The sequence below is a fragment of the Platalea leucorodia genome (genome assembly GCF_965183815.1).
Source record: "Platalea leucorodia genome assembly, chromosome: 13".
NCBI lineage: Eukaryota > Metazoa > Chordata > Aves > Pelecaniformes > Threskiornithidae > Platalea > Platalea leucorodia.
Window position 1 is genome coordinate 7260525 of NC_138835.1, and position 27277 is coordinate 7287801.

The 27277-nt window shown below is 45.2% G+C and overlaps 1 protein-coding gene across 1 annotated transcript; it reads right to left on the reverse strand.

The window, feature by feature from the left end:
• Positions 1–436: 436 nt before the first annotated feature.
• Positions 437–25605, reverse strand: CASS4 (Cas scaffold protein family member 4). The gene is made up of 7 exons (XM_082325630.1): positions 25186–25605; positions 11070–11498; positions 7747–7851; positions 6602–6751; positions 3443–4777; positions 2542–2601; positions 437–1826 (listed from the first exon to the last, which is right to left on the reverse strand). Exons 1-7 carry the CDS (start codon positions 25228–25230, stop codon positions 1413–1415), a joined length of 2538 nt encoding a protein of 845 aa, XP_082181756.1. The 5' UTR covers positions 25231–25605; the 3' UTR covers positions 437–1412.
• Between the last annotated feature and the right edge of the window lie 1672 nt (positions 25606–27277).

Sequence of the window (27277 nt, forward strand, 5' to 3'; positions counted from 1 at the left end):
GAGGCGCCTCTGGCCTTTCCCGCCCTCAGCCCGGCCTGCCGCGGCAGGCGGCGGCGGTGGCAGGGTGCAGACGCTCGGTCACGCCAGGAGCGAGTTTAATACAAAACATACAAAGCCAACGTGAAGTGCAGTTACCGCATTTACCTATGCAAACAGTACTATTTACAGATGTCGACAATTAAATAACGGTATAAAACATGGTGACGGCCAAGTGAAAACAAACCCGAGAGGACGATGAGGGAGCCGTGTTCTCCGCAGGCAGCTGGAGCGCGTGCACCGGTGCAGCGCGAACGAGCTGTAGCTGCTCGCGAAACCAGTTGTGCATCTTCAGGGCAAAGACGCAGGGACAGCGGTGGCCTGAGAGGCCAGACTTCGAAATTTCATATAAAAATTTTAAAATAAATTAATTAAGGAAAATACAAATAACGCAGGCATACGAACAGGCTACCTGGGTGGTTACAGGGCCTTCATCGTTGTACTTCAGCAAATTTAGGGATAAAGTTAATGACCTACACTGACCGAGGCAGCGAGGGCCGGTCTGAGAACCCCGGGCAGCCCCGCCAGCGCGGGTGCTCCGGCTGCCCAGCAAGAAATAACATCGTGGTTCCAGTTTGTAGGAATAGCTTGGCCAAAGCCTCGACATATTTAGTGACTGAAATCAGTTCTTTACATGTTGGAGCAATGCTCTGAATGGCTTCAAGCTGCGACGGAGGACGGCTGCAGTGCACTCCCCATCGATCTGTCGGGAGCCAGGACTCCTCCAAGTCAGTTTTCCTTCTGTGCTCAGATACCAGCCGGAGCATTTCCCATTAACATCTAGGCTATGCATAGTACCTGCCAGATTTTGTCCTGTAATACATTTATCGCATTTGTACATGAAGAACAAAAGTTAGCTTTGCAGCTGTTAAAAAAAAAAAATTGTAATTACAAACTTTGAATAAAGTCCTCAAGAAATAATTGATAATGGGCTATCATAACTTACAGAACATTGTGCAGCAAAATTTAGAGAGAGACTTTACATACCCAAATAGCAAAAAGAAAAAAAAGGAAAAAATATTTATCTGACCTATACAGAAATTAAAAAAAAAAAAAGAAATCAGCCAGATAATAAAATAATTTTGCTCTAATACACAGCAAACATTCCTGCCCAGCCCCTAAGAGGACGACATTTCCAGGCTGGGTCTGAACAATGGGGAAGAAAGTACGGATTTAATTCTACAAATCCTCTTCTGCATCTGCCGTTGTGTGGATCTTCACCTGCTCAAAGTGCACCAGCACCCAGGGAACTGCCCGGCAGGGGTTCTCAGAGGTGTCTGAAAGTTGGTGTCACTGAGCTGCTTTTGCCCCCCTTGGCTGCCACATGCCAAAGAAGCAACAACAACGGAGAATTTGTAAAAACAGCAAAGTGTCTTTCATTCCATCATTGCTCTAAACTGCTGCGTGTACTTAGACAGCTCCTCGGTTTGATCCTGAAGTTCCTTCATGGCATCTGCGTTTGGATATTGTATTGCAGCATTTTTGGTGGCGAGAGCCAGATTCTTCAAGAGACTGCAAAACCGGCTGCTGCTGTGGAGAATGTTGTTCCGAGCATCTCTTTCTTGAGTCTCCTGGCAGAGAGAATCCACTAGCTTTTGTCCCACCATAATGATCAATTTGCTGTGGGATATGAAGACTTCGGGCGGCTGGTTGTTGCTCAGACTGTTAGTAAATACACCCATTGCCTTGTGAAGTGCACCAAAACACAGCTTGCAGTGTTCTGAGAGAGCAATTTTCTTTGCAGAGTCCTGCTTGCTTTGAATTACAGTCTTTTTTGCAGATGGCAAAACCTGGAAAAAGGTTAAAAAAAGGAATAGACTCAGCTTGGTGGCACACTGATTGTTTCTTTATTTGCTCTACCCTATATTCTTCACTTACAGGGAGTTTTGTTAATTAATAGTCTCCAAATTGCCCCAGCCCAGGAGTCTCTTACAATCATTTATCTTTCCATAAAGTACTGGACTTCGAAGTGGTATTTTCTCCTGATAGCCCTTTCCCTAAACAAATTTCACTGAACAGGATTTTAATAACGGATAGCACACAAAGTGCTGCAGCTAAACATCAATCCTTTATACAGTCTGGACTTCAAGCTTTCAGACAGTACAAAACATTCAGACTTGCTCTTTAATGGTGCTGACTTCATGAGGGTTATGAATGATTAAAACTGTACAATAACAAGAGAGTCAATCCTTATACCTGTGCATGACAAGATGTTTTGAAATACTAACTCCCACAGCCTTATCCCAAATGATACACAAAGGCAAGCGAGTAAATAGTATGACTTCAAACTAGAATGGTTCGTTACATTTGAGGAAAATAAATGTTTTGCATGGGTTTTCAGCAATAATTCTAAGAACTGGTTCTGGGAAAATGAACTATGAGAAAACAAATAGACCTCTATGTATAGGTATGTGTGTCCAAATGCAAATTATTTTGAATTTTAGCAAGCACAGAAATCAGGGGCTAGAAGTCCTCCTAACTAATAGTTTTCAAAATCAGAAATACCTTTGGTTTTGAATCTGTGCTCTTCTCTGCTACTTCTTTACCTGAAATGGTTTTCTGTGCCTGTTACAAATCAAAATGAAAGCAAAGTTGAAATGGTTTACATAAAATATTTAAATATAAATGTGTTTTTCTGTTATTTCAGGGGGAAATAACTACATGCTCTGCAGCCTTCATGTTACAGACAACAATGGTACATTTATTGGAAGCAACTGTAGTAGTTTCTTTCCTACTAAAAATGTGCTTTGATCCTGCAAGATCTAAGACTGAAACCAACATCAACAAAACATAACATTTCCTAAATTCTAAGGACAAGCCAGCATTTCTTCACTGAAACCAAGAGAGTTGTAGTCTTAGTAGACATTTCAGTAATTCTAAGGAGAATGATTCTAACAAACATTCAAAATTATTCTAACAAATAAATTTGATAATTCACAGCAAGAGTTTAATTTGTTAAACCAAAATTTTCTACGAAAGCATGCTTTCCAATACACCTCAAGTTAGAAAGTTAACATCTCTTGTATAGTCATGTCAGAGTCAAACAAACAAAATGTACTGGCAAGAAGAGAACCACTAGTCAAAAGAGAAGAAACAAATTGCTAACGCCCAGCTAAAAGCTGTCTTTCGAATGAATTTAAACGGGCAAGCTGAAAGTCTTTTCTCAGTGCTGGCTGGCTGGCTGCCTGGGTAAATTCTCAAATGCCAGTTCTCTTTATTACTTCAAATTACTGATTGTTCTACATGTGCCATGTAGCGCTCTAACAAAATCCTGAATTCACATAAAGTCCGGGAAATAGGAAGTAGTGCAAAGTGAATTTGGCACTAGTGCAAGATAAAATAGTGCTAATAGCTTAATATCGGCAAACGATCAGGAATATAGATAGTAAAATCCAGTTATGCTAACCTGTAACTGAACATAATCACAGTCCTCAGTGGCATTTTCTTTTGGTTTCTCAGAAGAGACCTGACTTTGGTTGGGTTTCTCAGAAGTATTTCTTTGAAGTGCATCTATTTCTATTCTTCTTGGCACTATGATTTGTTTTGCCATTTTGTATTCTGGGTTTACTTTTGATTGCTTAATCTCCTGTTCTTTCTCATTCTTTCTGAAGAGGAGCTTTCCATTGGCAATGATGATGGATACGAACCTCTTGATATCATCTGGAATCGTGCGGGCTACCATAACAAAGCGATCAAGATCGTCTGGGTTGTTCTTAGGTTTCCTGAGGACCAAAGCTTCTAGTGACCAGTTGCAGTTGTTTAGAGCTTCTCTTGTTTCCGTTAAGATTTCGAATGAGTTCATAAGAATTTCTAGCTGTTTTTTAATTCTGGTCTGAATGTTGTTATCAGTGAGGTAAGAGGCATTCACCTTCACGCCTTGAGCAAAGGCCAAGAATTCTCCCAGCGATACTTTTACGTGATCGACCGCTCTGTGGATTTCGTCAATGCTTTTCTCTAGGTGCTCTTGTAATCTCCATTTACTGCTCACAAAGATCATTAAACTCGCAACCGAACTGGATACGCTGTGCTGCAATCCAGTCAGCGTCTCTATGGCTACGTCAAGGTCCAGTTTAATTTCTTTGGCAGGCTCTTCTGATGATGACATAGAAAAAGACTCAGCAGAAGAGTTTGAGGACGTAGAGAGGGTGCTGCTTCTGCTCTCCACACTAGAAACAGATAATCTGTCTTGTTCTAATTTGGCATCTCTCGAGAGCTGTGGAGGAGCACTGTATGCTTGGTCTCCAGAACTATCGCTGGCTTTTTCCATCTCTTTCTTGGACTGCAAAGTGGTGGGCAAACCTTTTGGAATATCATAAACATTCTTTTCAGAGGTCTGATTCTCAGCCTTTGGAGCCGGGAGACTTGGGGGGACATCACAGCTGCCATTTTGTGGCAAAAGGAGCACGTCCCGTGAGGATGGAACATCATAGAGATGGATATCTGGAAACGTTAATTTCCGTTGTGTTGGTGGAATATCATATAACTGTGGATTTACAACTTTGGCTTCCGTATTTGTTGTTAGTGCCTTGTACCTGGCTGGTGGTATATCGTACAGCACCTGGTTCCCCAAGGAATGGCATGGGGGGGTTTGTTTTAATCCTGTTTTTTCAGGCGATACTGGAATATCATAAATCCATTCTGATTTTCGAGGATTTGGCAAGGTATTGTAATGGCCCCAGAACTTTTTCTGAGATTCATTTTCTGACACATCCGCTTCTCTTTTGGGAGGGACATCGTATAACTGCAACAGAGCACACAGGATTTATAAGCAGTGTTTTATACAAGAAATAAGAAACACAACTGAACTCTCAGAGCATGCAAATGTATGCAACTCCAGTAATGTCAGCAGAACTGCACCACAAAAAGGCTAGCCCATAATTTTTATCTTCTTTCTAAAATGCACAAGCGGCACATATGAAGGGTAAAATATTTTGAGCACAGGTGATTAAATCATACAGCAGTGTCCCCAGCCAGTGAAATCTGTGAGCAATTCCCTGGCTCCTTCGGGGTGGGAAACTTTCATAGTTTTCTGGAATGGCTACAAGAAAAGTGAAATGCCAGTTTATGAGTAGGTAACATCAAACGCTCAGTTTTACAGAATGAAGGAGGTCAGTTTTTATCAGCCTCTGCATAAGAAAACACTTGATTTTCCAGTATCCCCACGCACATTCATATGCGTATGCTGACAAAAAAATAAATCACCAACAGACACAACTGACCGTTCTCAAATAACTGCAATGAGTTTAAATTCTTACTTGATACAGGTTTGCTAAGACAGATACAGATCTTGCCCGGTGCCTTAAAAATACATGTGTGCACAGCTGAAGTCCATAAGCTGGAAAATGTGAATGCAAGACCACTTCTTGTGTGAGAAAATCCAGACCAATACTAACAGGCACTTCGGGACAGATCGTACCTGGATGCCTTACAAGCATGAAGCGCAAGTGCGAGGGAGTGCAAGGAGCTATAGGAGTGTGCAGCAACAAGAAACAACTGAAGGTACCGCTACGTAATAGAAATTTGAGAAAGCACTGGCCAGGTCAGGCTTTCCCATCTGCAGAAAACGTGCGTGAGAAGGGGAGCCCAAACAAGGGTGTTTCAGACCAAAGCCAGAATTTTCCAAATTTGCCATGAACAAAGAATTATAAGAAAATTTGATTTTGGAAGCAACAATACACCGTGTCTCCAAAAGGAAATCTGCTCCCAGGCTGTTGCAGCTGGTCGGTACGATTGCTAACAGCCATGAAGATGTCAGCAATGCCAGCTTCAACGAGCAATTGCTCATATGCCAGCGCCCCAGCTCTGGGTAGCACCAGTCCTACCGTCACTGCTCAACAGACTGCGCAAGACTGGCTTCTCCGGTCATGGGGTGGCCGTGAACCTACAGCTCTTAAATCCACAAAACCAGGAAGCCTCAGATTTCCTGCGCTGGCGTGGTCTGTCCGGAGATCCCACACCTCAGCCCTGGGCACATGTGCTGAGGAGCCTGTCAAAATTCTCTTGGATCCTAAAATTGTTCAGGAAAACCAAAATATTTGGCGCTCAACTAATAAAGAGTTTCCATCGAGGCATTTTCTTTGTTGTGAAATTTCAGATCAGCCCTTTCTTCAAGGATGGTACTTGCCAAACTGGGGAAGAGATGGGAAGCCTGACACACACACCCCACCCCCCCAAAGCCAGGTGTGCTCCACTCCCAAAAAAAGGTGGCAGGAGAGTGCTGCATGGAGTGGGGACAGTTAGTTTCTATCTGCTTAAATATTACAAGCAGACATTCAAGAATGTAGGGTATTGAATTTGCTTTTCACACTGTCATAAAAAGAAGTTAAGGCAAGAGATCTTGTTGCCTGCAGTCTAAAAAGCAAATGCAAGCATGGTCCTCGTCCTGGCAGGTACCCTGCCTGTCCAGGAGCCAGAGAGTATTTCTCTCTTTAATATGAAGGACAAAGCACTGCACTCAAGATGTGCTGGTCTTATCCGCGCGATCGCCTTGAGGAAGGTTCAGCACACGTGCCCAACGTCACAGTAATGAGAGATTATTCTCTTGTGTCCAAGAAGGCTTACTTACGTTGCCCACTGGTGAGTCTTTCTGGATAACAGCTCCCGCCTTTTCTGGGCTGGATGGGATGTTGTAAAGCTGCTTCTGCTCTTCCTGGAAACACTGGGTGGATCTGACCGGCACAGAGCCCTTTCGTGCAGCGGGTGGAGTGGCACCGCTCTGGTCAAAGGGAAAAAAAACGGATTGATTTCAATCCTTTTTAGAGCCCACTGAAGACGTCGGTGCAATCAAAGGCTTTTGGCTCGTACCCTGCACAGCTCCTGCTTTGGGCAGCGTGGGACAAACGCAGCCTGCCGGAGCTCTCCCGCAGCGCTGCGGGGAGGGCAGTGGGCACAGGGGGTGGGAGGCAGCCGCCACCTACGCGCCTGGCTTTGGGTCTGAGCAGGGATCACCCCGCTTACACAAAGCGGGTAACACAGAGAAGTTCGTGGATAACTTGATACTAAATGAATTAGAATGGGCTCAACCCTGCACTGCCCGGTGCTGCCAGGGAGCGTAAGGTGCGCGGGGGGGCTCCGTGGACGTGCCCCAGTCCCACACGCAGCTCTGCACGTAGGCGACGGGATGGGGCTGAGGCCTCGCGTCCGTCCCAGCCTGGTGACCTGCACAGGCTGCAGCGCGATGTGAGGAAACGTGGTGGCATTCCCTCTCCCCAGTGAAGCAAGGTCATGTAACAGGACGCTGCGGTGGCAGATGCAATCGATGTGTTGCCCTTACCGGAGTGCATCATGGTTACATGATCCAATCCCTTGCATTTTGTTGCCCAGGAGGCAGGGGGTGTGGGTGACATTTAGTTTCTTTTTGTACGTGCCCTAGTGACTCTTCTGTAAACATCTTGAAATCTTCCTGATCAAGTGACACAGAGACAAAACACATTTCCTGACGGATAAACCAAGGCAGAGAGAATTCATCTGTGCCCTGGAACTCAGTAATAGTAAAACTGAAAGTGTTTTTTAGAAACGTACCAAATTTAAGACACATTTCCTCTAAAATTCAAAAGAAAACTGCTTTAGGTTTTGAACTTCCCTAAAAATATACGGGTTTCTGCCAAATTTTACAAAAAGTAAACAGGGAAACACTAAAATTTACCTTAAAATCTATTCTGAGGTCCTACAGGGTCCCAGCTGCACGGGGGGGACCGTGGCAGGACTCACCTGTGTGAGTAAGGACTCCCGGCGCTGTGTGGATGGGACATCATACACTTCACTCCTGATATTGGGGACTGAAGCCCGGCATGCTCTCGGGAGAGTAAGCAGGTGCTTTTAGGGGGAAAAAACAATAACAAGAAAGCTGCAGTGAGCAGTAAACTCAGGACATCTTTGAAAACTCAATTAGTTGAACAGGCTGCCATTAGAGTGATCACTCTTGAGAGACTAAAAACCTTTCAGCTTTTCACTGATGGTGATAGACAGGAGCTGACCTTACAAGCAGGCACGGTATTTTTTTCCCCATAATTCTCCTTTGACAGCATTTCTGCTTTATTTCAGATAAGATAAGAATTGGCACATACAAATGAAGGACGATCTGCCTTACTAACCAAGGGAGGGAAAAGATTTTGAGACAATGCAGCCTCAGCTATCACTTAAATCTTTAGACTACGCAAAAGCAGAACGACTAAAAAAAGAAAGCGGGGGAATTTCTACTTCTCCAGTCTCACAGAGCCATTAGGTCAAGCCATATTTAGTGGGAGTAAGAGCAGCAGAAAGGTACAGGCTGAGATGCATTATTCTGTAGTTATGAAAAATGGACTCATTTGGGAGGAGTAAACACAGTTACCGTGATGTCCTGTCCAGCTCCATGAACAGAGAAGTCTGGTCTGGGAATTACATTATTTAGGTCAATTACAGACTAATTCTCCTGTTTGCTTAAAACATCATTTTAAGAGCTATGACCAGTCTGTGGGACAATCAGTTAAGATGCCAAAATATGAATGTTGGGAAAGGACTTTTTTTAAAATCAACCCCAAAACCATGGAGTTTTGTTCATTTAGCAGGGGTTTAGCCTGGCTCTCCACAGCTGGTTTATAAATGGAGTATTGTAAACTACTGACCCACAGAAACACGGCCATGTTACAATAAATTATTTAAAATTGGAGGTCACATTCTCCATCATCTAAGTGAGTGTTGTAGTGACTAAGTTTAGGGGAAATACGGTAGAGGAACAAGACTCCAGCTTTACAAGTGCTTGCTTCGTCTTTGTGAAAGCTCTCAGCTCTCATCTGAAGAAGGGGAATGATGAGTGAACACAAATTCCCCTAGTGCTCTGTGATATGAGCCGTCTTGCTTGCAAACAGAGGCAGAAGAGACTTTCCTGAGTAGAAAGGGTAAGAGATAAGTGGTATCAAGAAAGCCATCCTTCACCCAGGTCTGTTTTCAGATGGACAAGTCTTACTCAGCATATAGCAAAAAGGAAACTCACTGAATATCATACCTTAATACCACTTTGAGAACACATTATTTTTAAGTACTTTCAGTCACAGTAAAGCAAGACGGTGCCCTGTGTATTAGGCAACAAATAAAGAAGTGACAAGGCTTTTCCATAGGGTGAAAGCACACAGGCTTTGAGGGATTTTGTTTTGTTTTATTGCTTTCAATCAGCTCTCTCGAAGACTTACAGCGGCTTTACCCAGCTGCTCAAAGCACAGCTGAGCATGCCAGGAATTTTGCCAGTTGTCCCATAGGATCTCCACGAGGCGACCTGGAGCGCCGCGGTTCGTTCTGCACTGGCACAGGCCATGCAGCCCCAAGCCTCCCTGTGCAGATGCGCGTGGCTTGTGACCGCCGCGCTCCAGTTGGTGTAGTAACAGCTGTGACGTTGGGCAAGAGGCAGCTCAGGCAAATCTGAGCTTCTAAATACTAAACACAGGCTAGGGCTTTTTTTTTTTTTTCTCCATTAGAGTAAACAAGGCTTAGGTATATAAACTCATGACATGACAGAGACAGGAATAGCCAAGGAGCTCTTCTGTTGGGCCATTCATTCAGATAAAGAATAGTAGATGACATTTTCAGCCTGATTTGCTGGCACAATGTGGAAAATTTGTATCAATCTCGCATTCAATTTGCAAATGCCTTCTTTAGGGTTAGGAATGTGGAGAAATCAGATCAGAGCAAGTGCAAAAGGGGCTTTTGCAGCTACTACTCAGTTTGAGCTTGCAGTTATGGTAACTGTACACAAAGGCTGAACATACAGCTGCACTGCTGAAAATTAGGTTTCAGTCACCAGAGACGTACGAAGTTTGTCTGTTTTCCAGCACGTGTTTGCGACGCAGAAGGAACCAGCACCTCAGTTTCCATAACTTGCCTTTTGGCACAGTGGGATGAAACCTGGCCGACTGAGTCCCATAAATGAAATGATCATTAAATCAGCCTAAAAGGCTATATAGTTCAGGGCTGAATTTCTTTCCTTTTTCAATTAACATTTCTAACGTGATTTTCATACATGGAATAAACAGCCAGCCAGGGCTGAAGAGCTCATGGGACTGAACAAGAACTTGTACTTGAACTCCCTCCCCACCTGCTCCGTTTACCTTTCGTTAGAAAAGAGCCCCCATTCATTTTATGTTGAAGAAAGCACAAGGGGTTTTTTTGTGTTAAGACACTCAATATAACATTTAGACAAATTACATTTTCCACTTATGCGTTTCATTTGAACACCCAACGCAAGGAGCAGGGAGAAAGAAGAGGCCAAGCCAGGCAGCTGTAATGAAACCCTGGGAAGCTAGCTTTGCAGTTCCCCTCCGTAACTGGGGGAACTGGTGGCTGCTCTCACCCCGTACACCCTGGTCACGGTCTCGGCAGCAGCAAAAAGAGGCTGGGAGAGAAATTGATTCAGAGCACACAAGCAAACCCTGTGTCCTCCAGCATGTCCATAGCAGGTGCTGCTACTTTGTGCAAGCGTAGTGACAACCTTGAGTAGCAGAAGAGAGAGGCAGCAGCACTCTGAGCTTGCTGAGGCCCTGGAAGGAGTAGAAACTAGACCAAAGGCAGCAATCACACAGCAAAGGGTGATTATTTTTTTTTTTTTTTTTTTTTTTTATTACGAATCATCTTCCTGTGCAGATGGATGCAAAGACCCCACATGTACCCAAAGGACTCTGGATGGATGCATGCTGTAGACCATCAGAGGAGAAAGTTCTGTGCCTTGTTACTTTAACTTTGGGGTAGGTTTGTAAATCATTTCCAGATTCTTCCAAACAAATGGTATACTCTTTACTTCCTGCCCTATTTTACAGCTGCTTTAAACTGTCATAGAAGGTGAGGGACTACAGAGTATAGAGGCTCTCATCTGTTGCCCAGAGCAGCATTTCTCACATAATGCTATAAACTGTAGTAGAATTGATGGGAGTTTCCTAAACACCATTTATTTGAATGGCTTTGCTGCAAATTCCACTGAAATGCTCAGCCTTTACTATTTTCCCGCTCCCAATGATTGTTTTAATAATAACATTTGTTACTTTTATTGCCACTTATATTCTTACCTGGTTTGTTGAGCTTTGGGTCCTTTCACTGAGCAGCTGTGCAGCCAAGGCTGGCACCTGATATATTCCTTGGGCAGGCAGGGTGGAGACCCTAGCTGGAGATTTAACCCACCCCTCCATCTTCTCATAGGTAGACGACAACACGGGAGGCTTGGGGAGGGAGGGAACCTGGTAGATGTTTTGCTGGCCCGCTGGCGACTCCGCGGAGTCGCTCTGGGCGGAAGGAGGCAGCAGGACAGCCTGAGAGGCGGCGAGGAGCTGGAGGCGGTTAGCCGGGGCCAGGCCCTGCCTGCCGTGGAGGGAGCATTTCCACCAGCCCTCACTGCCAATGACGTTTTGGTCCAGAACCGTCAGGATGTCTCCTTTGCGGAAGGCCAGCTCATCCGAGCACTCCGCTTTGTTGTCGTATAGCGCCTTCGCCAAGGTATTCTGGGGAGAGAAAAAACACCGACATTGCACTGTTACACGAGCGAGTGTTAATTGGTTTCTGGTTTGGTGTTTATCTCCACCTTAATTTCATTTTAATTCAAATCCACCCATTTTCACATTAAACAACACTTCTCAGAGCATTGGTTTCAGAGAGTTAAATGTTTGCAGCCTGTGTCTGCTATGTTCAGTGCAGTAAAGAAATAGATAATAATAATACTGCAAGATGTTTCTTCGTCACCTTTCCCCACCAAGGCTCTTGAAGAGCGCTGCTAATGCACATTATTTAGACTTATTACTTATGAACATCCCTGTATGAAAAATAGGTATTTTTTTCCCCACTGGCATTCTGTGAATTCTTTCTCAGAAGCTTCAGAGAAAATGCATCCCCCATCCAAAAATAAAATTCATGCCTTCCTGCCTGCTACCCAGTTTAACCGAGGACTTCAACTGCACATGAAAAAGGCTAATTATTTCTTACCTGAAAAAGAAGATAACAAGACCCAACCTTGCTTATTTTCCTTTAAACTTTTTCTTTTCTCAGAGCCTTATGAAGGCAGACCTCTCAGCAATGTCAACACTAAGGGGGTTAGTGGTAACGCCCGCGGTAACGCCCGTGGCAGAACACTGCTGAAGAGCAGCGGTGGGCTGCGGTGCTTGTGAAGACGCAGACTCCAGCTAGCTGTGTCCATGTCCACCCCAGACTAGAGAGTTGGATCCTACCGATCCAGCACATCCCAGGCGAATGATTTATGTGACCCATTAGCACAGGGAAAAAATCTAACTATGCGCACAGGGACACCAAACAAGTAGCTCTGCTGGCTGGTAAGTCTTCACAGCGGCTCAGTGCGTTTGTGAGCTTATCTTCAGGTAAGCACACCTGAAACAGTGTCTGCGTTTCTCTCCATCACACAGACATCACCTGTATCTGAATACTTCTGTCTCCAGTCTATCTTCCAGCATCTTCATACAGTGCTCTTATTGTAATATTTTTTTAGACAGGAAACCAGGGAAGAATAGAGCAAGCAACTTTCCTAAGATCACAGAAAACCTGAGTGCAAATATTCATATTTCCCAGCTTCTTCAACACAGGGCAGCCCTACCTGTCTCATCTGAAGCCTATAAATTTCTGGCAGTCATGAATGTGTAGCTCACCACATTTTATTTTTAGCGTATTTATTTTGGGCACTTGCTTACTCATTACAAGACGCCAGTTAAAAGAATGAAGAGTAGTAGCAGCAAGTTGCTTTATTCACCTGGGGCATTTGTGCAAAGGGTAGAGTGAGCTGCGGGCAGAGTGTTTTTCAGTACAAGATACCATTTGCATTCAGCTTCAAAATGAGACGGACTGCTTCCCAGGCAGTGGGACACTGGCTGTGTTTCAGCATTAGTTTCTTATCAGAAAGTGCAAGTAATGTCCAAAGAGATAGTACCCAAATAGGAAACGTGATGCTTCGTATTTTTGTCCAGAGCATTTGCTGTAAAGCAACAGCTGGTTTGAAGTTGTAGCAGAAGAAACCCAATTTGTCAGCTCAGCTGACGAAAGTGGCCGGTTGTTAGCAGCATGCATTTCTCCGTCAGGGTGGCCATGAACAATGCCCTTTTTATGATACATGGGCTTGTCCATCAGCAGCTGCCAGAGATGGGCAAGAGTCCCATTTACCTTATGTCACAGCCTGGTTAAAAAAGTCTTGCCTTGAACATGGGAGCCCACTTTCTATTTGGACAATGCCAAATGCTCTGAACCACCTGCGTTGAAGCCAGGCCTTCAGGAATCCCACCGCAGCCCGGGGTGGGTTTGGGCTTCACACGACATTGTTGCAATTGGGGAAAAAAAAAAAAAAAAATAAAAAGGAAAACAGCCAACTTTTCCTATTATTCATCAACAACACTTCCAGATCTGACTTAACATTTTATTCCTTCTTGCTGGGCACTGTACAGACATGCTGAAAGACAAACCCTCTTCTTCAGGCCCGAAGAGGACGGGCAGAGGGGGACTCTCCCCCTTCTGCAAGAGGGAGCTGAAATGTGGAGCCTTATCCAGGCGCACACAGGAAGCCGGTGGCAGAGCCAGGAAGCCCGACCTCAGGAACTGAGCCCCTCTCTCGTGCGTTAGACAACAGACCGTCCTTCCTAGCTGCACCAACACAAGTAAGAGGAAAATTTGGTTCACACTATGGTTTTAAAAGGTACCTAAATGTCGACATTTCCCTAGCTAATTCTTTCCTGTAGAAACAGCATACTAAACACATTATTGGACCTAATTCTTTAATTGATCAATATATGAAACTATGCAACTCTAATTTCAAATCTCATTTGTTTTAGAGTAAATATGCTGATTTTCACTAGGTCAGAATTTGGCCTGTACACATCAGTATTTCTGCAAATAATTACTGTAGACTACAGCCTAAGTTATGCAGAGTGAGGAGGTACTCTTCCCATCAGTCATACTTCAGCAACAATAAAACGTGACTGCAGCAGGTATCAGAAGGAGAAATAATTCCAACTATTCTCTCATCTGCTTTCCTAGACATTGCTAGGTCTGCTTTGCTGCAAAACAAGTGAAGCCAGAGAACAGCCAGGTCAGTGACAGCAACAGGGAGGTCTAAGCTCCGTTCGACAGCAAAGGTATTCCACAGAAAGGTTGTTAGAACTCAACTGATCAACCTTTCATTTGGCAGAAAGTCAGATGAATACATTCGGGGGCATCCACACCGAATGAAAAAGTTGAATTTTAAACTTACACCATGAAAGTCACAAACCTTTTCAACAGAGGGGTCTCTTTGCATGAAGCTCAGCACACGTTCCTTTGGTTTTGCCAATAAAGCTGTGCAAACACCCAAGGGCGAGTAGCCCACAGTGAGACACCAATTCAAAGCAGAACACAGTGGTTCAAATTTTGAAAGGTGGTCTCTGATTTGCAGAGCTCAAATTAGGGCATGTGGGCTCGCATCTGTAGGCAACACGAATACCCAGGAACCTTGAAATCACCTCAATTACAAGCCAAGCAGGGGATTAAAAAAAAATTATAGGACACCTTAGAAAACCTGACGTAGCTAGAACAACAAATCTGTTTATAGATCATATCATATCCCATCTATAGGGCTGGATCCAAAAAATTTAAGACTTTAAATAGAGAAGCGATGCAGACAGACCCCAACCTCCAGACTGTAGAACATCAATGAATTAGAAGATTGTCAGACTTCTGCAGGTCAGCAGAGCTCTCAAACAACAGAGGGGAAAAGGGGGGACACACCACACACGACACGACAGAGAAAGAAAAAAAAAGGAAATGTTCTTCCACCTAAGGCAGCGCTAAATTGAATTTCAAGTTTCAGGACACATGGTCAGTACTATAGAGTTGGAAAGCGAATCCTTTCCATCCACTCTCAGTTTCAGTACTGCATAAGTGCACAGCAACATCACTCAATTTTTGGTGATTCGCTTTCAGTACCAGCCCATCGCTGGCGGCGTCGGCCAGGCTCCGGTAGAGACACGACTCCAGGTGACAGTGAAAGGCATTAGTGACCTAACTGGCTTGCAGCCCTTGGTGACATTTTTCAGTGCATTTTAAAAAGGGTAGAGAAACTTAGGGAGGTATTTTAATGAACATTTCTTATCTTTTTGACTTGGAACTAGTCTCCGAAGGAATTTGTGAAAGGTAGAAACGCATAACACAGCATATATCAGCATTTTGTAACAAGCAAACTACAGGAAGTCCCAGGCAAAACTGGGACGTTGCCAAAAAGAAAAAAAAAAATCCAAACCACTAAGACAAAACAAAAAATCCCCACCAACATCTTCCCTGAAAAGACTCTTGTGTGTTTTCAGTGCCCACAGCCTGACAGAAAGTTGCAGCAATACATTGAAAAACCAATACAGCAGCACCACACCACTGAAGTAATTTCATTTCTGCTGAATTCTAATCTCCCCAAAAACACAGAAGGAGGAACATTTTCACAGGGTGTAAAAACAACAGGTCAGCCAGGTCTGCCTGTATATGCTGCTCTGTGCTCTCCTTTGCTCCTCCACCTACAGAACTATTAAGCCCCCTTTATTTCTTGTTTCCTTTTGTGGTGGGCTGACCCTGGCTGGGCGCCAGGCGCCCCCCAAAGCCGCTCTATCACTCCCCTCCTCAGCTGGATGGGGGAGAGAAAATACAACGGAGGGCTCGTGGGTTGAGATAAGGGCAGGGAGAGATCACTCACCGATTACCGGCATGGGCAAAACAGACTCGACCTGGGGAAATTCGTTCAACTTATTACCAATCCAATCAGAGTAAGGTAATGAGAAAATAAAAACCAAATCCTAAAACACCTTCCCCCCACCCCTCCCCTCTTCCCGGGCTCAACTTCACTCCCGATTTTCCCCACCTCCTCCCCCCGAGTGGCACAGGGGGACGGGGAATGGGGGCTGGGGTCAGTTCATCACACGCTGTCTCTGCCGCTCCTTCCTCCTCAGGGGAGGCCTCCTCACGCTCTGCCCCTGCTCCAGCGTGGGTCCCTCCCACGGCAGACAGTCCTCCACGAACTGCTCCAGCGTGGGTCCTTCCCACGGGCTGCAGTTCTTCACCACCTGCTCCAGCCTGGGTCCCTCCCACGGGGTGCAGCCCTTCAGGAACGACTGCTCCAGCCTGGGTCCCCCGCGGGGTCACAAGCCCTGCCAGCAAACCTGCTCCAGCCTGGGCTCCTCTCTCCACGGGGCCACAGGTCCTGCCAGGAGCCTGCTCCAGCACGGGCTTCCCACGGAGTCACAGCCTCCTTCGGGCATCCCCCTGCTCCGGCGTGGGGTCCTCCCCGGGCTGCAGGTGGAGATCTGCTCCACCATGGACCCCCACGGGCTGCAGGGCACAGCCTGCCTCGCCACCGGCTTCCCCAGGGGCTGCAGGGGAATCTCTGCTCCGGCGCCTGGAGCACCTCCTCCCCTCCTTCTGCACTGACCTGGGTGGCTGCAGAGCTGCTCCTCTCACATATTCTCACTCCTCTCTTCAGCCGCAGTTGCGCAGGATTTTTTTCCCCCTTCTGAAGTTTGTTACCCCAGAGGCGCTACCACCGTCGCTGATGGGCTCGGCCTTGGCCAGTGGCAGGTCTATCTTGGAGCCGGCCGGCATTGGCTCTGTTGGACATGGGGGGAGCTTCTAGCAGCTTCTCACAGAAGCCACCCCTGTAGCTCCCCCACTGCCAAAATCTTGCCATGCAAACCCAATACACCTTTCCAAGCATTCTGGTTGCTCACTCAGCCTCTCAGGACCTGATCACACAAGGGCTGGTGTGGAAGACACCTGTGAAGCATTTCTTTTATGTAGGGTTATAGCCAAAACAACATAGGCAATACTGTTCATAGAAGCTCCATTAGTTTTTAAGGAGTCCCAGCTGTGGATTCAATAGGATGCCAAAACAGGTGTTGAAGATTAGCCTAATACTGCTAAAACAAATGTAACAAACCCACAGCAGGCCTAGCATCACAGGTGCCGACGTGTTTCGGTGTTTTATAGGATATACTTAAAAGCAAGCACTGAACTAGCTGGCTTCAGTACTGGAAAGTGCTGCAGTTCTGGCAGCAAAGAGCTTGCTCTAGGTTAGCTGATTTTCTAGCGGAGTTTGAGGTGGTACTGAATCACACGGCGCTACAAAAAACCTGCTGGAGCCACTGAGCTGGGTCAGTTATGAAAGCTAGATGGGTTATGTCCATGTTCTGCTGAGATTAAACCCCTAGCAATGCTCCCCTGAGGAGGGTATGGCCGCACTGAGTAAACCAAAGCACCGCAGCGCTGGGCGAGGAACTGCCGCGCTCCCGTCGGCGCCCTGTCCCTTACCGACATCCAGCCCACAGCCGGCCCTGCAGCTCGGCGTCCTACGGGCTCCGTCTGCTCGTGTTAAGAAACAGAGCGAGTTACTGAGAAGCCACTGGATGCCAAAGCTGTTCCAATTTGCTTTCCAAAGCAATGCCACTTTTTGGAGACACTTTTAAGAGAACTCATCCCAGCCAATTGGTTTTGGGATCTCAATAACAGCAGGAGCAATTTTATAGACGAAAGTTACAGGAGGTTTATGGCAGGTGAGTGCTTGATCCGACAGCACAGATAGCCAAGGTCCACCAGGTCTATCTCCAGTTACATGGAGTGAGGTTATTTGTAGTACAGGCTCTGGCTCATCTAATGTGGGGCGATTTGTCAGAAGTCAGGTCCTATCTACGCTTTCAGCTGTCTAGGACAGATGTAAAGAATCACTGTGGCAGCCCCTTTCTACCATGTAAGCAGAAGCATCTCTGACCTGCCATTAACTATAAACAAGTACGGCATTCCCAGGATCGCAGAGACCTTACGGGATGCTTAGCTAGGAGGAAGCTGTGCTTTGGGGCCAGTGGGATCTGCATTTTTCCTTTATTACCAGAGGAGCGGAAACTGGCTGTCCAGCGCTATCATCCACAAAATGCCAGCTAAGGCCAGCTGTGTATAGTTCTTCATTACTTTATGCGATCGCGTTAATGCGTCCTTACAATAACCAACATGTAATAAGTACTAAAGCAACACAGATGAGATCAAAGTGTTTTTGCTTCTTTGACATTTGTTGCTTCTTCCCTGTCAGCAGCCCTGAAAAAAATCTCCCAAGACAAAGAACATCTTAAAAGCCAGTTCATCACCCTGTGAGAAAGCACCTCGGCAGGCAGCACGGTTACTCCTCTCTCACTGGGCAGATTTTAACAAGACGATGACAGAGCACAGACCTGGAAAACAGAGGCTGCGTCCTCTGCAGCCGCTCGCCGCGACACTGTCCTCCCCCGTACAGAGTCCCTGACCTCGTTCGAGCAATGCGCATCCATCGCATCCAGTGAGTCAGCCCCACTGATTGGATTTACGGTGTGAAGACCTCTGGTAACACAGGTTCTGTTAACCTAGGTGTGAAGAAAAGTTCTGGGGTAGCTGGAAGCGTGTCTCCTTTTACTGGACTGTAGATCAGCTGCTAAGACAGTAACTCTCCCTCCAAACCTGAATTTTTACATCTTTATTGTATGTGTATCCTTATCCAGCAACGCTCCCGCTACAAAACCTAACAGCCCTTGGGAGTCTTCACAATGAAAGCTGTTAACTCATGTTTATTAATGAAGAAAGGGAAAATTTTAATTAGGAGTCAGTAAAGCTGATAATTGTACAATTCTATAACATAAAATTCTATAACCTCAAAATGGGAGTACTCACATAGACTGACATCTGTGCTTTATGTACATGATAAATATCTGTGCTAAGGCAAAAAACCCCCACTATTACTAAGATTTCCTGATGCCTTGCCTATCCCAATCTCTATCCTCAGCCTATAGTACAATCAACAGAAAAAAATCACCTTCATAAAGTATACGCAAATGTTGCTAGAAAAATCCTTCATGATTATCAGCTGATCATTTGAGCATCTTCCCTGCAAGTCTGCCAAAAATAATTTCTGTACCCCCTTCCCACTCAGTTTGTATTTGGAAACTCTAGTTCAGTACTATTTTATGTGACACATGGGTACTGTAGTACTTCACAGCATTTCAAAGTAAAAAAAGAAAAATATTAAATTTTTCATCTATTGTCTTAAATTTGCTTCTTAAAAATATTTGTTGAAATAATCTAAAAAAAGAGATAGCTGTAATCACAGGAGTTTCTTTTGTGGATGAAAATAAATACTTTTCAGCTGCATTTTGCACATCAAAAGAAAAATCTGTAAGTGTTGTTACTGCAGAAAAATGGGACTTAAAATATTTGAGGAGAAGGAAAAGATACAACCAAAGGCAGCAGATTGTGTTTGCTGAACAGTTATGTTCATGCATCAGTGACACCCTCTGACATGTTTTCAGAACCGTTCCCAGTTAATCTCTTCACCTCCGACCAAAGCTGAAGAAATAAACATTCTCCATTGCCCCCCCGGCTGGGAACACGCTTCCCAGAGGAGCCCGTTACAGAGTAGGCCAAGTTGAGTCAACTGAAGGTTTGCCCACTTCAGTTCGTTGTAGGCAGAGTGCACGTGGTCAACGTCCACCGAAGAAAGAAGAATTTACCTGAAACGCTCAGATCTTTCATCTGCAGGCACGTGCCTTCCTTCTAGCCGTGGGGTGTGCACGCCCCGCTTGATGTACGACATTTTCTCTGACTTGCAGAAGGTCCTTCTACCATAGTTTTTCTTTTGTTTGCGTATTTTGGAAAAATAAGTGTTCTGGTCATACAGAAGTTTCAGATCTTTTTGTACAAGCTTCAACGAGGAATGGATGTCAGGACTTGCTTTTATTGCCTGTTCAAAGGGTTAACTGATTTCTGGAGGGTGGAACCAGCTGCTAATCATCAGGTTTTAAATTCTGAACGGTCAAATTAGTTTTTGATAAAATAAAGAACAACCAGTTTTTAAACTGCAGGTAGAACCACTTAAAAGGAAATTGTGCAGATTCACATTAGTCAGTGGTGGGGGGGAATTACGAGCTGGTTCTGTTAATTTTCTCCACAAATGTAGTTAAGCGAATTCTAGCTGTGTTAAAACCAACAGGAACCCCCACTGTTTTCAGTGTGATCAGGATCTCATTCCCATTCACAGCATTTTCACATGTGTGGTCTCACACCCAAGTTAAAAGAAAAATAAACTGCCATTTCCTGATATTTAAAAAATGACTATGTATGTATTTCTGGGTTTTGGTTCCTCCTACTATCCAAAGGTTTTTTCCCATATGCACCAAATTAATTTACTCTTTTGGCTTTTCGAAACCTTTTAGTATCTTCATGGTATTTTACAACAACATGTATTTCCAAACCTGGATTTAAAGATACAGAAAGTTCTGATGAGGCCAGGTTTTCTCCTTCTGCCTCCGAAGCAATAGATGCTTCACAGAGAGGCGTTAGCGCAGGGTCCTTGCTCTCCTGCTGCTGCCCGTCCAGGGAACAGGCAAGAAATTCCTAGGACAGGTTGTCAGGAGCAGACTGCGAATCTTTCATTGGTAATGACTGCTGTATATTCCTCCTCCTGGGCGCCGGAGCACGCCCGGGTGCCGTCCCAGCAGGCCCGCGGCTGATTTCTGCCGCTTGCCTGGCCGCGGCAGAAGCGACGGCAACCGAAGAGGCAGAGGCTCGGGGTGGGTGTTCTCTGGTTCATAATGAATCAGCAGCAGCACCACGGCTCCCAAAGGCTGCTGCTTCCCCCGGCTCTCTCATTGCAGTTATCTGCCCAAAAGCGTTCATTCTATTTTAAGACCACCCTTTCGGACAAAGTTTCATTTACCTGTAATTTTAATATTTCTCTGGAAAAGAAGTGGATGGTTTTTCACCTGCCCTAACGGCTCCCGTGCGGCAGCTGCACGTTGCCCCTTCCCCGTCATTAGCAGAGGGGACGCGGTGACGGCGCGGACCCTGCCCCGAGTCGCAGCTGCCAGAGATCAGCTGTAACATCCAGTTAGCTTCACAGCCAGAGAAATTCTGCTCAGCACAAAGCAAGCAAATGCTGGGTGCCCGCGCCTGTGCTGTGCTGGAAGCCTGGGCGAAAACCTCAACCTGTGACTATACAACGGATTTGATCCACTTACTCCCCCTCCTCCCAGAGCAAGGCATTTCCTAAAAATGACCACTGTCACCACTCCTTTCCTCTTTTGAGCTTCAGTTCTCCCTGCAAAGAGCACTGCAGGACACGGTCAGCCGTTATCCTAGAGTGCACAGACTCACATAACTCATATTGAAATTACTTGACATTTTCTTCAAAGAGTGTCTCAAGTTGTTGAAACATTTCCATTACTCATTTTCTAGTAATAGGTCTAAAAAGCATAATTTCTTTTGAGATAACGTGTAACTCAAGTGTTAATCATTTAAGCTCATTATTTCCAAGAAAATATGGAAAGCAAGGGGCATCCTAATGGCCAGCCAGGGCCATTCATGGTAACTTTTTTTAATAAGGCGTATTATTGCCTATTACGCATGGTACAAAACCTTACCCTTCTTAACCATACTGTTGGTCTTGATAAAGCATTTTTTTTCAGCTTAACTTAGATTGTATTTTAAAAATTAAGACCACGTGCTCTGTTAGTAACGTGCAAACAAGATCAGCAGCATGCTTTGAAAAGCGATCCTGACAGATGCAGATTTTACACTACATATGCTTCTCCTACAAATGAAATAAGCCATTAAATTAACCGCAACAGAAATGAAATCACCTAGTACTTACATTGACCTTCATTTTGCTGTCGCCTCTTTCCCTGTTACTCCATCACCTGAGGAGGAGGATGTGATCCCCCCCAGCCCTTTCTCTCCAAGCCCAGTCCAGGGGATGAGGCAGGAGCACTGCAGGGTCTGGCTGGAAGCCTGAAGAGCAAATGCCCGGCCTCCTTCCACCTCCCGCTGCATTTGCTGGGAGCCCCAGGGAGAGCAGCTATTGGGAACGAAGGGAGCTAATTACGTAGCAAAATTATCTCCAGGGTGCAATTGGCCTGCAGCTGCTGATGCTAATGAGGGCCTGGTGCAGGACACACAGCCGTCCCTCCCGCGGGGACCCCCGGGAACTGCCTTTTCTGCTTTGCAACTGCCTCTTAACAGGGAAACGCGGGGCGGTGGGGATGAACCAGAAAGCAAAGACTGGATTTTAAAGCATTTTTGAAGCATCGTTTTTTATTCCCCTTTTTTTTTGAACTTAGAAGTGGTTTGATACACTTGAAATTTTCATGTTTAGGTCTCCAGAAAACTGGACAGATCTCCTTTGTGGTTACAGAAATCCCTGCAAAATAATCTCTCTCTTCAGAGGCAGAAAACCTGAGGAGGAAAGCTAAGCATTAACTGCAGCTGAAGCGTTTTGTTTCTTTGATTATTTAAAAAAAACCTTTAATATTATTAAATAATAGTGTTATTTAAAATTATCCATAGTTACTATTTGCTCAGCAACAGCTCTGCCCAGGTTATGCTTATGCAAACGCACAGGTTTTACGGCTTTGTACTTGTGAGTATCTTGAGGTTTGCAAAATTTTACTGGGTTTGCCTTTGTACATGCTGCCTTTTCTCTGGCAAAAGTCTCTTCCTTCCTCTTTCCACGGTAGCTTCGAGATGAAATTAGACACTCGCTCCCAAACCCACAATCACGTAACTAGAAAAGCAATGCATCTTGAATAGAAAATGCTGAATTAAAAATGCTTTCTCAACAACATCTCCACCTCTGGGCCGGGGCGAGGAGCAGAAAGCAGCTAAGGCAGTTGTCCAAATGGGAAAGAATTCCTGGCACAAAGCAGCTCATTGAATGCCTTTGGGGTTTTTCTTTTTTTTTTTCTTTTTTTTTTAATATTACAGCCAGCAGCTTCGCTAGTTTGAACGCTCCACTTCACGTAGAAGATAAGGAACACGTTCATTTACTACCCTCGAATTTTTCAAGTGCTACCAGCATTTGAAATGACCCAGAAATAGAAGGAACAGAGCCACAAAACTACTTTCAAATACAATTAAATGTTCCCTTGAATTGATCCCCGACAGGCTCCCTGCCGCGCCGGGGCAGGGCCACCCTCCGCAGACTGCGGGTGCCCCCGCGGGGCAGGGCCAGAGGCACGGAGGAGTGGAGAAAAGCGGGCAATAATCATGGAGCAGCAGCCAGAGACCTTCTCCCCCTGTGCCACCGTCGCCTCCTTGAAGGGGCTGGGGCGGACTGAGGGTACCCCGCGCAAAACCAAGGCAAGTTGAGACTAGGAAGGGGGAGGAAAGGTGCTTACTTAAGCGCTTGCTTAATTGTTCATGGTTTATTCTTTCTCAATCACCCAAATCAGTGATTAGAAGTTTGTGTTAACTGACAATAAATTACCCAAGGTGAAAATTCCCTGGGTCGAGACCGCTTTGTCCACGGTCCGTGACAGAACTAACGTTTTACCTCTAAGGCTTCCCCAGGAAAGCTGGGCATCGAGTCCTGACTGTATCCTGAGAAAAGCCCCAAATTTATTGTCACCATTCTCTCCAGTATTTCCCTTGGCTATTTAAGTAACTCTTTGCTCAATATATTAGCTCTGGCAAATCCTGTTTTGAACGACGGGTTTGCTCCCAGGGGTTTGGGATGGAGCCGGGGGGTGACAGCCTGGAGCCACGGGGCCGTGGGAGCTCACGGGAACAAATCTCACGCTGTTCTTCCCCCACTTGTTTGGGGACAAGGTGGGAATACGTAAACTGGGCGTTTTAGAAGGAGAGACAAACTTCAGATCAACTTAATGTGTGTTTAAAAAAAAAGCTCCTATTTTTCCTTTTGGCAACAGCACGGAAAATGTTGTCAAACGGTGCGAGAACTATTGCCCAAGCGCAGCCCGTCACGCGAACTGTTTTAAATTGCACCAAGGGCTGCAACGTTTCCTGTGCAGACGATGTCGCAGGTGTAGATGCAACAAGAAAGAAGCAACATCATTTCTCTGGTTGCACTCATATGCTGAATTCATTTTCAGAAACGCTTTTTCTTGCGAAGGTGGAATAGTTGGGGCACAGTGATAACTGCAAAGCGTTACCTGTCACAGCAAAACTACTGATGGCGGGCACGTGGTGCTTCAAGAAGTCCAGATAGTAGAAAAAACCCATCCTTAGTATTTTCATATTAGGTATAACATTCCAATATTATAATAAACTGTACTGCTAGGGTCGTAGGAACCTTATAAGCAGCTCATCGATTACATAGCAGAAATAAATTTGACTTTCAGTTGTTACTCAGCTGAATTTGACTGGGTGTGCTATGGCTGTGTCTAAGATCCCAGCAGAATGGGAAATCAGCTTGCTGCCATTACATTTATTTAGCCATCGGCAATCCATTTGGGAAAACTGAAAATATCATACCTAGCAACTCTCTTCTCTGTATAGAAATTAAAAATGTCCTTCATCAATTTCTGATGACTTAACGTGCAAAATAGTCCTGGTACCTTTACATACCTCAATGGAAAATCTTGAGTGTAAAAGAATGACTCACTGAGCTAGCACTAAGCTTTTTTCCCCCGCTATATTTTGTATCAAATTTCCAGGAGGCAGTTTATTTACAGTAAACACTGAGATCATAATCCAGGATGAAAATAATAATTCCATTACGCTGCTTATTAGACTGGCAGACAGTAGGACAATCAAGGCACTCACTTTGAATCAAGACTTCAGCATTCTCTAACCCTTACAGCTGCAGCAGGTTATTTGAGCTATGTATATATATAAAATTATACTAGATGCAATATGAATACACAAATAAATGTAAAGAAAAATTATAAACTAGTTCCAGTCTTTCGAAAGAAACAAATATGGTACTTCAAAATGTCTTCTGTTTTGCGTGTAACATAGGGAAATTATTTATCACGCAACAGGTCGCCTGGACTGTCTCTGAAAGGCTCTGACAATGTAACCGTGTCTCAGCTGTCCCTACGGGATAGCAGTAAGCCAGGTGGAACCCTGAAGTGATGTAGTTATTATTTCACAAATGTGTTTATTCACAGGTATTTGCTGTTTGGGAATCCTGCTTTATTCACAGCCCTCCCCAAGAAGACATTTCTTCCAGTTAGTGGTTTTGTCACCACAAAAAGCGCAGGGAGACATTAGGTACATGAGCATCGTAAAGAGCCCTCCGTCCACCTCGGGGTGAGAACACCAAACATTGCCAGCATCACCAAGCATCGTGCTGAATTCAAACATCAAACCCTGCTCTAGGACCCTTTTTTCTTAATTGTTTATATGCTGTACTCAAAAAACCAGACATACCTTTGCAGTTCTGTTGATTCTTACGTTTTTATCCATTGTTGTCATTCCCCAGCAGCGTCGCTTTGAGCAATGCAGATAATGACGGCAGGATGAAGAGAGTTCAGCTTCGCCCAGTCACCGTGTGTTAGGAACTACGTCTCAAGAAAGCACATCTGAGAGCTCTACCCCTAAAAGCATTTAGGAATGTGTAGAAAAGATTCTCATGAAAGGTACTTTCTGTGACAACAGGTAAGATTAAAAAAAACGAAATGCGAAACAGAAAACCGGTATTAGCGTCTAAAAGTGAGAGAAAAAGGCTGTCTGCAAGTGGAATTTTCCTTGATCTCTCTGTCACCAACTTGCCGCAATTAACCGCAGTCAGAAGTCTCACCCTTCTGGTTTGCTACATGTTCCTGTATTTCCTCTTTTAGAAATGTAATGAATACGAGAATACTACGTACCACAAGGGGCTGCACAATGCTGGACAGAGATAAGACTGGCACAATCATATCGATTCAGGATTTCGAAGCCAACATTTTTCATGCCTTTCAAAGTTGTCTCAACTTTTAAGGCACCGATACAATTTTTTGTTATGAAGAGGGCTTTGCAAAAACCGTACGTATTACCATCCGTACCTGGGGGTGAATGCCGCGGAAAGACGACTCGGGGCTGCACCAAGGCTTAAACGTACACAAGGAAACGCGTGGGCTTCGGCTGCTGTCCTGCAATATCCTGCTCGGCGCGGAGGGCAGTTGTGCTGCAGCGTGTTCGAAGGACTCCTTGCAGCTACACGGAGAACTTCCTAACCTAAACTATGGTTATCTTAACTACTTTTCCTTTATTGCCCTTCAGTTTTTCCTGGGATTCAGTCTCACAGGGCAGCTCCGGTGGAAAGTGTCCAGGAAATGAGAAACACTGATCCCAGACCAGCACCCCCTCTTAAGTAGGAAGTTTGAAATCTGGATCGAAGGGTGGCAAACAAGCCCAATTCCAGAAGCGGCCTTTTAGGAAAGACTTTCCCTAGAGCCGTGTGCCAGTTACCGCCTGCCAAGTCAGCGCGCCAAGGAATGCTGCAGGCCGAGAGATACAAACCCGTAATTGTGATTTGTCTCCAAAGTTGCTTTGCTCTCACGTCGGCGGCCTCGTTGGGCTAACGCGTTAGCTGCGGCACCGCCTTGCCACGCTTCCATGATGGTTCTTGCGAGGAGAGGCAAGAGTGGGTTACGTGCCAGGGGGGTACAACAGACCTCGAGACCGGCGACGGAGGCTTTCCTGAGGTGAGAGGTCCCGAGCGTGACTGTGCTCCTCCGCGTGGAGCAGCTCCCCGGGATGCAGCTACCAAGAGGTACCGACTGCAAAGCTCGCGAAGGGCGAGCACCTGCACTGCAATTTTAATTGATCCAATACAGCTTCTAGGTGCGAAGCCTCTCTGACGGTAGCAGTAAGCATGATCACAGGAAGAATGTTTACTTGGATACTTCCAGACTTGCACAGTGAAAAGACGTATCCCCCTTCAAACAAAGGCGGATTTAACAGGACGACTGTGTGCGTACGCAGCCTTGTTCTTCAAGCTGCAGCTGTTTACTGCATCTTTACGTCCACGCACCCTTGCCCCGAATGCCGTGCAGCAGCATTGCCCCCTCTCACGCTCGTCCCCAGTCAACCACCTTCAACTACCAGAGGACCACTGGGATGTTGTGGTACTGAACTCTTCCACTCCCGGGTTGTGTTAGCTACCTAAATAGGATGAGTTAGTTTCTTCCAGCCCTTATTTCTTAAACAGAAAAACCCCAAACTTCTGGCCTCCAGCAAGATGATACACAATACGAAAAGAAAGGAAGGTGCTGTCAGGATGTTTTTGCGTTAACAGAATAAAACTCTGTTTCTGCTCTGCAAGTTAAAAGACCGCAGAGTTAAGGAAGCTTGAGGTGAAAGCTCGCATGCTGCTAACTTATCACCATAGCAGTGGTTTAATACATAAACCACCAAAAGAGTGTTTTAGAGCAGGAGTCCAAACACCAGTAGCAGATGTGTTACTTATGGACAGCTTAGTTACCAGAATGAAAACAAATATGGGACTCAGAAAAAAAAAAAAAAAAATTGCCGCTGCCAT

What these genes read in the sequence shown, in the direction of transcription:
- CASS4 (XM_082325630.1), bottom strand. Translation starts at nt 25,230, where the DNA reads ATGACAACAATGGATAAAAACGTAAGAATCAACAGAACTGCAAAG. An exon ending in GAATCAACAGAACTGCAAAG is followed by an intron (nt 11,499 to 25,185) that starts GTATGTCTGGTT and finishes TTCTCTCCCCAG; the next exon opens with AATACCTTGGCGAAGGCGCT. An exon ending in CCCAAAGCTCAACAAACCAG is followed by an intron (nt 7,852 to 11,069) that starts GTAAGAATATAA and finishes TCCCCCTAAAAG; the next exon opens with CACCTGCTTACTCTCCCGAG.